Below are 18393 nucleotides of genomic sequence, written 5' to 3'. Positions count from 1 at the left end.
ATGGCGGTCGAAACTACTAGAACGACAGGGACCGTCTCCCGATTCAGTAGCCGAAAGGGTTACGGTTTCATCAAACCGGATGATGGAACCGAATATTTATTCGTTCATCAATCTGCGATCAAATCCGACGGCTTTCGTTCACTCTACGAAGGCCAAAAAGTTGAGTTCACGATCACCGGTAACGGCGATAAGTATCAGGCCATTAATGTCACCGGTCCCGACGGATCACCTCTCAACGGTTCCCGTAACGACGGCGGCGGTGTTAGGGGTAATAACCGTGGTGGTGGCGGTGGCGGTGGCGATGACTGTTATACCTGTAGGAGAATAGGACATATGGCTAGGGATTGTGATCATAACATTGGTGGCGGCGGCGCATGTTACAGCTGCGGGATGACGGGGCATATAGCTAGGGAGTGTGACCGTAACAGCGGTGGTGGTGGTAGAAGTGAAGATAGGGAATGTTACAATTGTGGTGAGTATGGACACGTGGCTCGAGATTGTCCAAGTGGTAAAAGTGTGAGTGATAGTGGAGCTTGTTATAACTGTGGGTTGACAGGACACGTAGCAAGGGACTGTTCACGTGAGAGTGGTGGACGTGGCAGCAGTGGTGGTAGTAGTGGGGCTTGTTATACCTGTGGATTGCTAGGACACGTAGCACGTGATTGTCCAAGTGGTAGACGTACGCTACGTGGTAGTGGTAGTGGTGATAGTGGAGCTTGTTATAACTGTGGGCTGCCCGGACACGTGGCAAGGGACTGTTCACGCGAGAGTGACCGTGGTCATAGTGGTGGTGATAATTTAGGGAGATCTGGTGGTAGAGGTAGTGGAGGAAGCAAGTGTTATAACTGTGGTGTGGCTGGCCATTTTGCTAGGGAATGCACTAACCCAGCAGTGAAGTGATTGTATTGGGAAAAAACTGAATTTATATTAAAAATGATGTGGCATGACACGTGGATTAGTTGAATGGTCAAAGAACAGCAATTGACTAAGAGGCACGGTGAAAACAACCACGGGAAGAAGAATTTAAATAGGCACGAGACGATGTATAGATACGAGTCTCGTACCAATTTAAATTATTTACAGCCAACGGATTAGAAGGCATTGAAAGCAAGGATTAGATGACAGAAAGGAGTTCAAATTCATTATTAAATGTCTGATACGTTATAAAGTTGGTATTTAATAGGAATGATTGTATAACGGCTTATTTAATGTCATTTATTGCTCATGATTATATCATTAAAACTGATGCTTTATTCCTTTACCTAGAATGATCTATAAAAGGAAGAAGTATCATCATTTGTAGACACGAAATATTATTGAGAATACACTGAAATACTTATCTATTTACCTTCTACCATTGTTCTCAAAAGTATTTTATTTTTTGTCTCCTGATTATCAGTAACCCGAATTTTTCTTTTAGCTTTGACCAAGGACTCAGATTTTTGGTAAAACAAATTGGTTCCGTTACCGAGAATCTGATAATCTTTCCTTTTAAGCTATATCTTATCTATTATCGTCACCATGTCAAACAATAACGCCGACAACGACAGTAACAACACATTGGGAAACCATGAGAATCAAATACATCAAAATCAAGATACCGTGGTTCCCTCTCCTTTAAATTCACCACGTCAATCTCGTGAAGGCATTCATGTTACTGAATCCCGTGCTGATCAACAAGAGCAATCTGAACATTTTGAAGGAGTTACAACTGAAGCTTTGCAAAAGCTAATCGATGCACAAGTCGGCAAATCTCTTCAGGCACTTGTTAGTCGATTGCCTGCTGCGCCACCTACACCGACTCCTAATAATAATACATTGGAGAACCCCCGTTCTGGTCTTGATAATTCTGGAAACGGAGCAACCCCCAGTGAACCACAAGAAGGGGGACCAGGTAATTTAAATAATTCATATTTGCAAAATTTAGTACTAACCTTGCAGAAACAGCTGAAGGAACAAAATGAGCGAATAGAGCAAATCCCTGGAGTTCCACCTGTAATAAAAGGAGTAGACATGGACAAATACTCACAACAACCATGGCAGCCTAGTGCTGCTCCCCTTCCAATTCCGAAAAAATTCAAAATGCCTGACATCCCGAAATATGATGGTACTACAGACCCACGTGACCACGTGACTGCATTTACAACCGGTGTGAAAGGCAACGACTTGACCAAACAAGAAATTGAATCAGTATTGGTCAAGAAATTTGGAGAAACACTCACCAAGGGTGCATTAACCTGGTATTCTCTTTTATCTGAAAATTCTATTAATTCTTTTGTTGAGCTTGCAGATTCTTTTATTAAAGCACATTCGGGAGCACAAAAAGTTGAGAAAAGGATGGAAGATATTTTCAAAATCAAACAAGGGGATTCAGAGTTGCTTAGAAACTTCGTTGATAGATTCCAACGTGAAAGAATGACTCTACCTCGTGTGCCAGACAATTGGGCTGCTATAGCTTTTGCAAGTAATTTAAATGACAAAAGTTCTGAAGCCACGAGACGACTCAAAGAAAGTCTTCGAGAATTTCCTGCAACCACATGGAATGATGTTTACAACAGGTATAGCACGAAGCTGCGAATCGAAGAAGATACCGTACCTAAGCTCCATCATGAAGAAAGGGGCGGTACCCGAAGGTTAGATTCCGAAAAAAGATCAGGTAAAAACAGGTACGATCCATATATGGGACCCGCAGGAAAGGACTCACGGTCGAAGCAAGATAACCAGCAATACGATCAAAAGTCAAGGAACCGGGATTCTGGCTCTTCTTCAAAGTTTAGGAATGATCGGAATAGACAAGAATCACGTGATGATGACATGAGTTTAAAGGCACGATTCGGTGGATATAATTTTAACGTCTCTACCTCCGAGCTCGTAGCTGTTTTAAGAAGCATGGGAGATAAGGTACGGTGGCCGAAAGAAATGCGGTCAAATCCAAGTAGACGCAATCCGGATCATTGGTGCGAATTTCACAACGATCACGGGCACAAAACTTCAGAATGCAGATTCTTGCAAAGTGAATTAGATCATTTATTGAAGCAAGGATACCTCACTGAGTTATTTAGTGAGAAAGGAAAACAAGCTTATATGAAGAACAGACAAGAACCACCATAACCTCCTTCACCCAAGAGGACAGTGAATGTCATAAGCGGGGGAGAAGATATTCATGGCATAACTTACACAGCTTCCAACAAGGTTTCTAAGGTAACAATTACACACGGAAAACGGGTGCGGCAGTTCCTTGACAATGAAAGCATTTCGTTCGATGACGCAGATAACGAAGGAGTGACAACTCCACATAATGATGCACTGGTAATATCTTTACTTGTATATGATACTAATGTAAAGCAAGTTTTGATTGATCCAGGAAGTTCTGTAAATATTATATTACTAAGGGTACTGCGGGAAATGCAAGTTGAAGACAAAATGTTACCCAAGGCGCACACCTTGTCAGGATTCGACAATTCAAGTAGTTGTGAAGGAAACTAAATTTCAAAATTTGTTGATCAAAATGTAATACTAACAACTTTTGCTATGGGTGTTGTGAAGGAAACTAAATTTCAGGTAGTTGATATGGAAATGGCCTACAATATGATCATGGGAAGGCCATGGATACACGATATGGATGTTGTCCCATCAACCCTGCATCAAGTTATCAAATTCCCATCACCATGGGGAATTTGTCAAATTCGTGGGGATCAGCAGATGGCCAGAAATGTCAACGCTGTAACAAGTACGAGCGCCGCAAATAAAGCAAAATAGCAATTACAGGAAACAGTTGAAAGTAAAAAAGATCAAACTTCAACTGAACAAGAGAAAACAGATTTGGACTCAAGGCCTGACACAATTCAAGAACCTGAAGAGAATGAAAGCATCAAAACGACGATTGAAGAGCTTGATGCAGTGATGTTATTTGATCAACAACCTGAACGGAAGGTTTATATCGAAGCTAATTTAAACACGAACATGCGAGGTATGATAATCGAATTTTTAAAAGCTAACTTAGATTGCTTTGCTTGGTCCCACGCTGATATGACAGGGATACCTCCAAATGTGATGACTCACAAACTCAATGAGGACCCTTCTTTCACACCAATAAAGCAAAAGAAACAGAAATAAGGTGCTTTCAAGAACCAGGTGATTCAGGATGAAGTCCAAAAATTCTTAAAAATCGGATCAATCCGTGAGAAAAAATATCCAACTTGGTTAGCTAATACGGTGGTTGTACCCAAGAAAAATGGTAAGTGGCGTGTTTGTGTAGATTATACTGATTTAAATAAAGCATGTCCAAAAGATTCCTTTCCCTTACCACATATAGATCAACTAATTGATATGACCGCAGGTCATGAACTTTTAAGTTTTTTAGATGCATACTCAGGATATAATCAAATCAAAATGGATCCTGGTGATGAAGAAAAAACTTCTTTCATCACAGACAGGGGGACTTATTGTTACAAAGTAATGCCCTTTGGTCTCAAAAATGCTGGGGCAACTTATCAAAGGTTGGTCACAAAAATGTTCCAAGAACATTTAGGGAAAACAATGGAGGTATATATAGACGATATGCTCGTCAAAACCCAGCAATCTCATGATCATATTTCTCATCTATCTATTACTTTTGAAATTTTGCGAAAATTTAATATGAAACTCAACCCAGAAAAATGTGCATTTGGAGTTGCATCAGGTAAGTTTTTGGGTTTTCTTGTTTCTAACCGTGGTATTGAAGTGAATCCTTCTCAGATCAAAGCAATAGAAGAAATCCCGGATATCCTTACTAATAAAAAGGAAGTACAACGATTAACGGGAAGAATTGCAGCTTTGGGGAGATTTATTTCCAAATCCTCAGAAAGGTGTTTTAAGTTTTTCTCTGCACTTAAAAAGCAAGATCATTTTGAATGGAATGAAGATTGTCAGCAAGCCCTTAGAAATTTGAAAACTTATTTGTCAAAACCACCGTTGTTGGCAAAACCGAAGGTAGGGGAAAAACTTCTCATTTATCTGGCTGTATCTGAAGTCGCGGTAAGTGCTGTTTTAGTCCGCGAGGACCAAGGTAAACAATCTCCTATTTATTACGTAAGTAAGTCCTTATTGGAAGCTGAGACACGATACCCACAGCTAGAAAAATTAGCATTAGCTTTGGTCATGGCATCTAGAAAGTTAAGACCTTATTTTTAATGTCATCCCATTGTTGTAGTTACTGCTTTTCCGCTTCGAAATATTTTGCATAAACACGAACTTTTAGGAAGATTAGCAAAATGGGCTATAGAACTAAGTGAATATGAAGTTATTTATCAACCCAGGACCGCTATAAAATCTCAAGTACTAGCTGATTTCGTGGCTGATTTTAGCCAGGGGATGCATTTAGAAGCAGAAAAAGAATTATTAGGTTTTAATGGTGCGAACCCGGGGACTTGGGTTTTATACACTGACGGTTCATCTAATGTAAAAGGTGCAGGCTTAGGAATAGTCCTCGTATCACCTGCGGGTGAGACCATTAGACAGGCTATAAAATGTCATTCTATAACTAACAATGAAGCAGAATATGAAGCTGTAATTGCAGGTTTAGAATTGGCACGAGAACTCGGCATAACACAGATTATAATCAAGAGTGATTCTCAACTCGTGGTTAATCAGATGTTGGGGACTTACACAGCCAGAGAGTCACGAATGCAAGAATACCTCGCAAAGGTACGGGAGTTAATAAAGCAATTCCAAACTTGGAAAGTAGTGCAAGTCCCAAGAGATGAGAATGTAGAGGCAGATGCTTTAGCAAACCTTGCATCCGCAGCAGACGTGGCAAACAATACAGATGCTTCAGTCATACATCTATTTCATTCCGTTCTTGAACCTGACAAAAACGAGGTAAATTTTAATCATCTAACATAGGATTGGAGAAATGAAATTGTTGCCTTTTTACAGCACGGAACCGTGCCTAATGACAAAGGAAAGGCTTACGCGCTTCGCAAAAGAGCTGCACGATATTGTTTATATCAAGGTAATCTTTATCGAAAGATGTTCGGCGGACCACTAGCAAGGTGTCTCGGCCCTTCTCAAACCGAATATGTCATGAGAGAAGTACATGAAGGACATTGTGGGAATCACACAGGAGGACAGTCACTGGTAAGAACGTTAATTCGCACAGGATATTATTGGCCTAATATGGAAGAAGAGGCAACCAGTTTCGTGTCCAAATGTGATAAATGTCAAAGATACGACAATAATATGCACAGACCAGCTGAGTTACTACATACTGTTTTAGCCCCTTGGCCCTTTATGAAATGAGGAATGGATATCGTAGGTCCACTTCCACAAGCAAAAGGTCAGGTAAAATTTCTACTCGTACTTACAGATTATTTCACTAAATGGGTAGAAGCAGGGGCATTTAAACAGGTACGAGAAAAAGAAGTTAAAGACTTCATATGGCGCAATATAATATGCCGCTTTGGAGTACCAAAGGAGATCGTATGTGACAATGGACCACAATTCATTGGAGCACAAGTTACAGAATTTTTTCAAAGTTGGCAGATCAAAAGAATAACATCTACGCCATACCATCCAGTGGGGAATGGACAAGCAGAATCAACTAACAAAGTTATTATCAATAACTTGAAAAAGAGGTTACAAGATTCAAAAGGTAATTGGCCTGAGGTGTTACCCAGAGTACTATGGGCTTATCGTACAACGACCAAAACATGCACTGGAGAAACACCATTTTCGATGGTTTATGGTACGGAAGCCTTAATACCAGTTGAAATAGGTGAGCCAAGCACACGGTACGATCAGGCAACGGAGGAATCCAATAATGAAGAGATGCGGGTTAGCCTAGATTTACTTGAAGGAAGAAGAGAAGCTGCTTTGATAAGGATGGCAGCACAAAAGCAAGTAATAGAACAATATTACAACAGGAAAGCACGCCTCAGATTTTTCAAAATTGGGGACTTCGTGCTTAAAAAGGTTTTCCAATCTACAAAAGTTGTTAACTCAGGAAAGCTAAGTCCAACATGGGAAGGACCATACAAAGTTTGTGGCATTGCGGGAAAAGGAGCATACCAGTTGGAAACAAAGGATGGTAAAGTTTTACCCTCACATTGGAATGCTGTCCACTTAAAAAGATATTACTTTTAAGAAAGTACCTACGGTCAGGTATCATCATGTAAAAATGATTCTCTTGGTTTATTAGTATTTTACTAACGATTTTAGATGCTAGGCTAAATATCCTAACTCGTGCCAAATGATGAGTCACAACCTGCAAGGCAAAATGGAGTATGCTTAAATTCCTAGCCCAGGGTTACAATTAATCTGATGGAAATACACACGAGTTAGGAAGTCTTCATCTATAATCACACCGTCGAGTCCCGTATATCTTTCTGTTTCAGGAAAATGGCCAAAGTAAAAGAAATAAACAAGTGCTCGAGGTTTCATACTTCACCGCTCAAACACTTGGGGGACTACATATTATACACAGATAGGTGCAAAGAAACAGATACGAGTATCGAATAAAAATCAGCCACAAAGAAGCAAGTGTTGAGAAGAAGTTACGAAGTCTTCAGCATTCATGAGAACAACAGAGTCATCTCTCAAACTCATAAACAAAGTCACCTCTCAAACCCTTCTTGACATATAAAGATAGGGTCATGACTATGTACTGAAACAGGTTATAAAAAAAACCTTGTTTAGTTTATGTTATTTACAAATCTGTTACAAGAAAAATAGTTACGAGAAAAGTTGTAGATGTATTGTAATACATGTAACAGTCAAACACTTGTTAAAAGTTTATGAATGAAAACTTGCCAAAGTTGTTTCATACAAAACGTGTGTTTTCCTATTACTTTCATCGTATTTTAACACCATTATGAAGTTGAGACGTCTTCTTCATTAAGTGTCGATAAAATAAAAGGGCCCTCTTTTATAAGCCTCATGTCAATAAGTCATGGGAAGAATCATAAAGCATTTTCAAAGGATAAAAATGCTAAACTATTCTATAAGTCCTAAATAAGTAAAGAAAAGGCAAGAGTAGAACACATTGAAGTACTAATAAAACTTCTTGATATAATTAAAAAGACTAAGTAGAAACTTAGTCAATAAAAGTTTATATGAATTTCACTTTTAACCACAGGCACGGTGGCAACTTCTGAAGAAGCAGCAACAGGAACGGTTTCAGCTGAGCTTGAGGGGATTATCACGGAAGTTTCAACTTCCATAGATTGGGTTGTAGAAGTTTCACCCTCTGAAGCTGGAATAGCAACATTTTCAGGAACTTCAAGGGCAGGAGAAGGAGTATCAGTAGACTGTTGGCTTTTCTCGATGGTATCTATGACTTTAGCTAGTTCAGACTGCAAGTCAAAACCCTCTTGAGCAGCTTCCGTCAAAGCATCACGACGAGAATTCAGAAAAGCCTAACTCACTTCTATGTTAAAATTTTCCTCTAGAAGTCCATATTCCTTTTCCCACATAGCAAGATCATTTTTTAAAATTTGATTTTCAGCTAAATGGGAATCAAGGGAAGCTTCAAGAGAAGCATGAGAACTCTTCAAGGCTTGAATCTCGACAGAAGAAGTCTGTAAGTCAGCCTGAGCTTGAGTCAAGCTTTGTACTAACTCTCCTGCATATTCTTCCTTTTTAGACAAAAGTGCCTTCAGCTCTCTAACTTCTTCACTAGCTCTGGATAATTGTTCTGATAAAGAGCATTCCAAAAGCTCTTTGTCTCTTTTCAATTGGCTTGAAGAGGCTTTGACTGTTGCAAGTTCAGAAGTTAAACCACGGTTTTGCTGCTCTAGGAGGTTTTTATTTTCTTGCAACTCTTCTATAGTCCCTTGAGCATTTTCGAACTGCTCCTTCCAGTTGGTTGCTTCAAGTTGGGCTCCCCTAGCAATTTCCTCAGCCTCGTGGACAGACTTCTCAGACTCACGAGATTTTCTTTCCAGTAAGGAAATTCTTCTCATTAATTCCGTGCTAATAAGGTTAGCCTACAGAGGTAAGTCATGGAAATGAGAAATTGAAGATAATTTTAAAAAAAGAGAGAAAAAAACTTGTTGGTTGAAATACCTTCAAAGTAGAATGAACTACGTCGTTCATCAAAGTTAAGCAGCTATGGCTCTCCATCTTCTTCTTCTCGATATCTCCAATAAGAGGTTTGAGCCAAACATCGGCTCTGCCGGTTTTCCTCAGGAGGCTATGATTGGCAGGAACCTCCAAAGTAACACTTCTCATTGTTATATTTCCGCTGCTAGAACCTGTCTCTGTATGATGAACAGAGGGAAGAGGAGCAGTGGAAGGAATGGAGGGAAAAGATGTAGAAACCAACACCGGAGCAGAAGCAGGTGCGGTTGAAGCAGCCAATGGAACAGATATAAGAGCAGTAGAAATTGGCAAACAAACGGAAGTTGTTAAAGCTGGTAAAGAAACACTTACGGCTGGCAGAGGAATGGAGGAAATAGGAACAAATGAGGAAAGATGAGCTTCATCAAAAACATGTCCGAGCTCGCCACTCCCGAAACCACTATCAAAAAGGTGCTGAATTGACTCATTGTTATCTCTTGGTTCGACATCCTCATCAGATTGAATCAAAACAGGCTCGGTGGCGGAGGTACGAGCATGAGTGTTTTCAGTTTCATTATCAATGATTATTCGTCTCCTGGCCCTTGGCCTGGTAATTAGGGAGGTACCCTCCTCTTCTTCTTCTTCAGAACTTTCCTTTGTAGCTTTTCTTTTAGGCAGCAAGGCTCGAGCCTTATCTAAATCCAGAGCAGCATTTGCAGACATGCGAATGGCCATAGCTACTTCAGCTGTCATTCCTCTAATGCCAAATCCTGATTAAAGAATGGATATACATGGTTAAAGTTGAGGAAAAAGTGCTTAACATGTAAAACAAAAATTTTAAAAGGGTGGATACCATGTGTTTTGACTTTCCAGCCATGTAAAGAAGAAATTGATTTCCAAGTTCTCTGTTCCCTAGTAGCAATCTTCAAAAGTGAGTCTACCCAACCACGAAAGTTGGGAATAGGTTCCACATCTCCCATGTTTGCTACAAAAAACCAAGAAGGGACGAGGTTAAAAACCACATTCTTTTGAAATTCTCAAAAGTAGGTACGGTAAACAAGAGAAAACTTACGTTCAAAATTCCACTTCTCAGGAAAGGGAATATTTGTTTCGCCAATCAAATCCACTGTACGGACAACAACGTAACGGATATACCATCCACGATCTCTTTCATCCTCAGGGTTTACCAAAACTTTTTTGCTCCTTGCAGTTAAGGTGAAAACCCCATGGCGTATTAAGTTGGGATGGTATAGATGAATGAGATGAGAAAAGGTGAAATTGACATTAGCCTTGGATGATAAATATCTCAAACAAGCCACTGTTCTCCACACCAATGGACCAATTTGGGCCAAACAAATGGTAAAGAAACGACAAAAATCGAGAATAACTGGGTCAATCGGAGGATTAAAACCTAAAGTGAAGGGGTAAGTGTAAACAGAAGAATACCCATTTCTAAAAGAGGAAATTCTTTGATTTGGGGAAGGAATTGACATTCGAAGATTATCCTTCCAATTACAATCTCTTCTTATGGTGGGGATTGTAAGCTCGGTTACTAATGTTGGGTAAGTATCGGCTCTTTCTAAATTTTTAATTTGTTTTTGAAGACACGTTTTGTCACTTTCAAAAGACAAATCGCCGGGAACTATATCATCAACTGAGGGTTCTTGAGAAGTATCAAGAATTTCCCTACTTTTAGAAGAAGGGGCTTTTGGGATAAAACTCTTTGAAGAAGAACCAGAGGAACCGCCTCGCGTAGATTCTAACCCTGTTCGAAGCCTACTTCCTCCGCCTCTTCTGTGTCTAACAGGGGCGTTGGGGAACTGATCTAGAATTGGAACTTTTTTACGGTTAGGGTTTGAAGAAGACATTGTTAAGAAGAAAGTATGTGCTGAAAATTTGTGAAGAAGACAAAGGAAGAGAAAGTATGTGTAAAATGAGAACCGTCAACTTTTAAAGTATAATGATGAAAAGCCTATAATAAAGGCAGCTATCACTTCGTAAATAGTGAGATTGAAGAAGTCTCGAAGAAGGGTATGAATAGCAGAATCAATTATAAAATGACACATGGACAGAACATTAAATGGAAAAGACTGCTGAGACGTTAGTACTGTCATGAGCATTAATTGTGGCAAAAGTTCTTTTTACATGAAGATCCACTTCCCAATTATTTAATTGATAAAAAAATGGAAAGTGGGGGGACTATCTGTATTAGAAAAAAACTGAATTTATATTAAAAATGATGTGGCATGACACGTGGATTAGTTGAATGGTCAAAGAACAGCAATTGACTAAGAGGCACGGTGAAAACAGCCACGGGAAGAAGAATTTAAATAGGCACGAGACGATGTATAGATACGAGTCTCGTACCAATTTAAATTATTTACAGCCAACGGATTAGAAGGCATTGAAAGCAAGGATCAGATGACAGAAAGGAGTCCAAATTCATTATTAAATGTCTGATACGTTATAAAGTTGGTATTTAATAGGAATGATTGTATAATGGCTTATTTAATGTCATTTATTGCTCATGATTATATCATTAAAACTGATGCTTTATTCCTTTACCTAGAATGATCTATAAAAGGAAGAAGTATCATCATTTGTAGACACGAAATATTATTGAGAATACACTGAAATACTTATCTATTTACCTTCTACCATTGTTCTCAAAAGTATTTTATTTTTTGTCTCCTGATTATCAGTAACCCGAATTTTTCTTTTAGCTTTGACCAAGGACTCAGATTTTTGGTAAAACAAATTGGTTCCGTTACCGAGAATCTGATAATCTTTTACCAAGTATAACTTATTGGTCCTACTTTTTGTCGTTTTTATTATTCTACATACATAGGTTGATGTCGTTTAGGGTAGAACTAATAAGTTGATTTTGATTTGAGACCAACTGTTTCTGTGATGGAAAATTTTGACTATTGGTTGGTATACAAATATATAAAGAATTTTATTTTTCGCAATTTGTTTAGGTTTCTCAAAGGGGCGGAGGTAGTGTATTGTTTACGGGTTTTGCCTAAATCCTATTTTATATTAGAAAATTTATTAATATGTATAAATATTTAATTTCGAATCTAATAACTAAACTAGCGATGAGTTTTGTGGTAGATCCCAAACTCATAAACTTCAAATTTTATTTCGCTTCTAGTTTCTCATGAGCATATTTTGACTTTACTATGGTTAAGTAATAAATGAAGTGAAAATGCACTTTAATTATCCATAATGTAAAAGAGTTATTTTCTTGTAATGTAAAAGAGTATGGGGAATACAAATGTTATGTTATCATTGGTGTGCTGTAAGCACAGAGTACGAGTAAGTCTTTATTTCAACTTGTGTGTATGTGTTGGTTGGGAGAGGGGGGGGGGGGGGGTTCAATGAGAAATAATTATGCCATTGCTTTGCTTTGCTGTTGTACTGGCTTTGGTTTGCTTTGCAGTTAGTTAGAGATGGTACGTACTGAACCTCAGACTCTAATTATGGACTGAATTTGCATGAAAATTCTTGGTGTTGTTGAATCCTTTGGTCTTTTTAAGTATTGTAATGATAGTTCCATAACTTTGTGGTAATGGTACTGAAGCTTGACTATTTAAAGTTAATACAAGAATGATTTTTATCCAGAAGTGTGATACTTAACCACTGGAATGTTGTATATTGCATGTTATTATTGGTTATTCCAAATTAATACTATGTAGCAGCAATATGTGCTGAGCATTAGCATAAATAGTGTTGGTTTTAATCCCCTTACTCTGAAGGTTTTCATGCCATGTTGGTAAAGTTAGGGTTGACAAACCAAGTAGAGCTACTACGAATATTCCTGATCAAAATGTCTGTTACCGGCTTCGGGGCGTAAATAATCCGGATTTGCACCGGAAGTCCCCGTTTGAGGGACAAAACGCTCCTTTATGAGGCAAATTCATATTTAGGGTGCGAACCTGAAAATCTAGTTAAGGATAAAGGAATACTTACCACTCAACCACAACCGATTTTGAAGGATTTCCATTCGTTATATGCTTAGGTACCAAGAAGTATTCCATGTCAAGTTATATCCAGTTCTTTTGGCTTTAATTTGATGTACACGTTTGTGATCCATATAGAGCCGAGAAGGACTAGAACCAACGACCTCACAAAGGTTTTGAACCCCCTTAATCGTTGAGTTATGCTTTTGGGCCGTGTCAAGGGGATTCAAAATATAATATATAGATATACAAAATGGATTTTACCTTATATGTACAATATAATTTTCCAGCAAAAGGGGTTCGGGTGAACCCCTTCCCCACATTGCTGGAGGAATATAATGGGTTAATACCCTCAAACCCACCTAATTTGTCAGTTCTTACCTAAACTATCGAATGTCCCCGAAAACCCCCTGAACTATATCCCCTTCATAATAAAACCCCTCCGTCTCATTCTTACTAGTGCGTGTGATACACTCTTTAAATAATTTTTAAAACCTGCCATGTGGCAATCCACGTGGAAAAGTAGGCCTAATTAATATACGTTAATCTAATTATGTGAAAAAATAAAAAAGGAGATTTTATTGCACAGTCCGTCATTTACTCCTCTCAAAGTATGGTCTCTTTGCTCTCATCAGAAAAATTCTCTTATCGGAGATGAGAGACACCTTTTCTAAGTAGCGATTCTCTTCATTAATCACAGTTTTTACCATCGATTTCTATATCTATTATTACTTCTATTAGAAATCGAAATTCAATCTAGAGTTTTGTGATTGTTTGTTGAGATTTGTGATTTTTGTCACTAAATAAAGATAAGTGCTACATTGAATTTGTCTGAAAAATAAGAAGAAAAAAAGGACAAAAGGTTTTAGGATGGGGCTCGAGGAGAGTAGGGGGATTGAAGAAGGGGAAGGCTTTGATGGTATGAAAAATAGTGTTAGAATTCCAGAAGAAAGATCGTGGGTAGTGACACGGTACCATTGTGTTTTGTTCAAAAAAGTTTATGCCATTTCCTTTTTGTTGGGGCTTTTGTGCTCCTTCTTTCAAATAAATTTAGGCAAGAATGAAGGATGGATAAAACGTGAAAGATAAGAAATAAACTCAATAATAACAAAAAAAAGAATTTCAAATGGATTAAGATGAAGAAATGGAGAAGAAATGTGAAAAAAATGAGAAGAAAGGTGTAATATAAAGAAAAAGAGGAGAAAATATAAGTTTTTTTTATTTAAAAAAGGGGCTAATTAGCTGTTAGTTGCTGTCAAGTGGGCCCATTTTAATAGTTATTGTCACTATTCACGCGCTCTTAGGCGATTTATTACACACAATATGCCACATAAGCGATGGAGGATTTTGTTATGAAAGGGATATAGTCAGGGGGTTTTCGGGGAAAGACGATAGTTTAGGTAGGAAACTGATAAATATTATATAATTTAGGCGGGTTTGAAGGTATTAACTCAAATATAATCGATATTAGAAACAGAATCAAGATTCACAATTTCGCAGGGTGGTTTACTAATGACTTGAGAGATTTTAGCAATGACACTTATTTAAGTCTGCTTAATCATCAAATGATGCAACGTTTGTCTTGGATAACAAAAGTCATGTTTCGACAAAGTACTCTTTTCCACATGTTACCAAGAATCAGGCAAAGTTTTACTCCTTTTTTTTTCTTAGTATATAAAAGCGATTATTATAAATAAAGCGAATTTCCTTCGAACGTTGGAAGACTTTAGTTATCTAGAGAGTACAGAGACCCCAAACATAAAAGAAGATCGAAAGGGCTACTAGAGTGTGGTAGTATTTCAATATTTTTGTGGACAAGTGACTATGAGTATCTATTATGTGGCCTTTTGCATGAAGATATGTGGCCAAATAGCTAAACCATAAACAAGTGACAATCATCTTTCATGCAATTAAACACTTGGCAATTTAAGAAACTCCAGCATCTCTATAAATAGCCTTCTTGATTCATCCGCAAGAGACATCAAAAAAAAAAAAATTGGTCTTTTACTCTTTGCTTAGCTAATCATTGTCTTCTTCTTTAGCTAATCATTACTATAATTATATTCCCACTATTGACCATATTATTATCTCTTGTTATTATTTCATCCATTCGATTTATCCAAAACTTGCTGGTATTGTTTGATTTTGCTGATTTCTGTATTCTCTAAATAAATAAAAATGAGCTTGTTTAATCTTGGGGCAACATTTCACTTTGCTGAAATAGTTTCTTAGGACAACGCCCAGTACGACTCAAGCCACTTCGTATATCTATTTATAAATATTATTATTATTATTATTATTATTATTATCCTGTGTTATTTCCCTACATAGAGGACTGAATGTTTTCTTACTTATTTATGAAAAGTGGAAAAAGAAATAAAAGGATTGTATCATGATGAACTTATGAAGAAAATTAAGAAAATATAATGCACTTGTTCCTATACTATTTAGAAGCGACAGTTAAGGGCCTCTGGTTAAGCGGCAAAGATAGGAATTACTCCAAGGTTATTCAAATTAAAAAAAAGTAAAAATTATTTCCGACAAAGGGTGTTCAATGTGTTATATACCTCTAAAATGTAATATTTTACATATATTCACAGTACAATTTTTCGACGATGACATGTGACCACCCTATGTTCACTTCTCTTATCGTCATGCTTCCGAAAATTTACTGCTAAAGTCCTTTTTGTTGTCTTGCTAGGCTATTGATGTTGCTTCTACACTGGGGGTACTTTAGTATTTTTATCATATTTTATGGTAGACCGGTTGCTATATAAAAATTAGTTCGTCCGTCATGAATTTTAATTATTCAGTTCAAATTTTTGGGACAAAAATATCTTGAAATTAAGGTTTTTGGTTTAAAATTTTAGGACAGAATAATTACTGACTAATCTCTAAATAGTATATGTGAGAATGACTCTGCACTTTCCCCGATGCACTAGCCGTCGTTAGAGCCGTCAAAATAAGCTTGGCTCGTGAGGCCAGCCCAGCCCAGCCCGATACTTGGGTAAGTTTGGGCTAGAATTTTTTTAGCCCATTTCAAACTGAGGCTTATAAGCCCGACCCAAGTCAGCCCGCTGGCCCTTGAGGCTTGACCGAGGCTGGGCCTGGGCCGGCCCGTGGACCAAAAATTAATTAAATTCAAATTAATTAACTATTAAATATTTAAAAAACCAAAAAAGTAAAATAAACTATTAACTATAATCCCCATTTTTCAACCCTAGATTGTTCATTTACCCTTCCATATCATCTGGAATTTAGATTTTTGATATGCAAAAAATATGACAAAATCAATTTTTCTTTTGCTTAATTAATAACGAACTTAAATTTTTTTAAGTGGCCAATAATAATCTTTTTTCAAAAGAAAATATTACTTTAAGTGGAGATTGATCAATGTAGATTATTTTAATATATTATTAATATTTAAACTGCTCTTAAGTATAGAAAAAGATTAATTTTTAATACATGAAAAAATGACCACTAGCAAATTTCAGGAATTTTAAAATTTTATGGACTATAATGACGAAATCAACAAATAATTTTAAACCTAAATAAAAAACCTCAGCATATAAACATATGGAAACAATCCATGAATTTGAAGAAACTAAAAGAAAAATTTTAAGAAAATATTCATGTAATTTTAAAAAGAAGAGCTAGAGATATAGAGATTTTGCATTTCAATTATGAGATTTCTTGTCAAATATCAAGCTTCTTGTATGTTCTAAGCAAATAGAAGCTGTTTACATGATTAACTGACTACGTCATGAAAAAATATTTAAGGTTGAAGAATTTTTTTTCTAAAAAAAAATTGAAAGGCCGACCCGCCCCTAGCCTGCGGTCCTCTTAGGGATGGGTTGCGCTGACCATTTTAAGGCCCATTCAAATGGCAGGCGACCCGTTATAGTCCACCAAAATTAAAAGCCCATGAGGCTTGGGGTAGATTGAGTTGGGCTAACCCGTTTTGACAGCTCTAGCCGCCATGGGTGATAAATAGGAGTAGCCTAGAAAGAGGTGGTCTTTAAATAGCATTATCCCTGTTTCTAAATGGTAAAATTGTATGAGCTAGCTAGTTTTCGGATTGGTAATTGAAAAATAGCCAGCATTTGCAAAGTTATTGAAAAATAACCATTATTTTGCTGCAACACAAAAAGTTTCAGCATACTATACTGGAGATTGAAGCACTTATGTATGGACTTCCAGCATATTATGCTGGAATTCTAGTATATTATGCTGGACGTTCATATGTAAAACATTCGAACTCCAATATATTATGCTAGAATATTTCCTGGATTTTGAATAGTATTTTCGTTCAGATTTATTTTTACATAAAAAGTGGCTAAATTTCAATTACTTTTGAAACTGTGGCTAATTTTTAATTACCACTTGTAAATCTGGTTATTTTTAAATTTCACTTTCTAACAGCTTGTTTGGATGGTTATTACATATCGTTTCATAATATATCGTATCGTATCGTATTGTATTGTACTGTATTGTTTGATGAATATAATATTTGGAAAGATTGTATCGTTTGCCATTGTTTCATGATATTCTACACCAGAATATGAAAAATAATTTGCAATATTATAAAGAAAAATTATGATACAGGGTAAAATTATTATATATAAAAAGGTAGGGCAAATAATAAAATAAAATTATTTAATAATAATGAAGGGTGAGATGAGAGTAAAAAACGAGGTAACGACGCAACCACACCAAATTTGTCGTTACATAAAATGATACATTTCGTCGTTACGTAACGATGGATTTAACGATACAATACAATAAAATTAAAATAACAATCAAAAAACAGTATATTTAAAATAACGATACGATACAATATAACAGGTAACAACCATCCAAACAAGCTCTAAATGTCTTTAAAAAATAGCTCTTTCACCTTGAAACAAAGATGCCATAGCAGTAGCACGATGTGAACGGCGACTATGACGGAATATACAAAGGTTGTACAACAAACAAAACTAGTAAGGAAACTCCATTAAACACCAAAATCACTCCACATAAATACTTGCGGGTGCTTTCAACTCCAAATTAGTTAATTTAAATTCCTTTTTCTTTTAGCAGCAATGATAAAAGGGTGTTAAATTTTCAGTTTTTATTCACAGAAAGTTATGATAAATGAGTAGAGTTTCATGCTATATTCAATCTAGCTATCATATTACGTAAGTCACAATTCTACCCGCTTGTCATAATCTAAAATTTTTATTCATATATAGTAAAGTCATGACAAATCTGTAGAATTTTATGCTATATTCAATATAGTTAATAGTTATCATGTTAGATGTGACGACTCCACCGGTCGTCTTAAGAATTAACGCCCCGATCCCCTATTAACTGCTTTCCCCAAATTTATTCTGCTATTTTGATTTGCCGGGAT

At 37.0% G+C, this 18393-nt stretch overlaps 1 protein-coding gene across 1 annotated transcript; it reads left to right on the top strand.

Annotated features, from left to right (window-relative positions):
* On the top strand, positions 1–900 carry LOC107804271 (uncharacterized). Its single transcript, XM_075241714.1, has 2 exons — positions 1–444; positions 529–900. Exons 1-2 carry the CDS (start codon positions 1–3, stop codon positions 898–900), a joined length of 816 nt encoding a protein of 271 aa, XP_075097815.1.
* Positions 901–18393: the final 17493 nt, after the last annotated feature.

The sequence above is a fragment of the Nicotiana tabacum genome, chromosome 21 (assembly GCF_000715075.1).
Source record: "Nicotiana tabacum cultivar K326 chromosome 21, ASM71507v2, whole genome shotgun sequence".
NCBI classification, from domain to species: domain Eukaryota; kingdom Viridiplantae; phylum Streptophyta; class Magnoliopsida; order Solanales; family Solanaceae; genus Nicotiana; species Nicotiana tabacum.
The sequence above is the reverse complement of the archived record's forward strand: the minus strand, read 5'-3'. Positions and strand labels throughout refer to the sequence as shown.

Excerpts from the sequence above, each read along its gene's own strand:
- LOC107804271 (XM_075241714.1), top strand. The coding sequence starts at position 1 with ATGGCGGTCGAAACTACTAGAACGACAGGGACCGTCTCCCGATTCAGT. Across the intron at positions 445-528 it reads ACAGCGGTGGTGGTGGTAGA|GGAGCTTGTTATAACTGTGG; the intron begins AGTGAAGATAGG and ends GTGAGTGATAGT.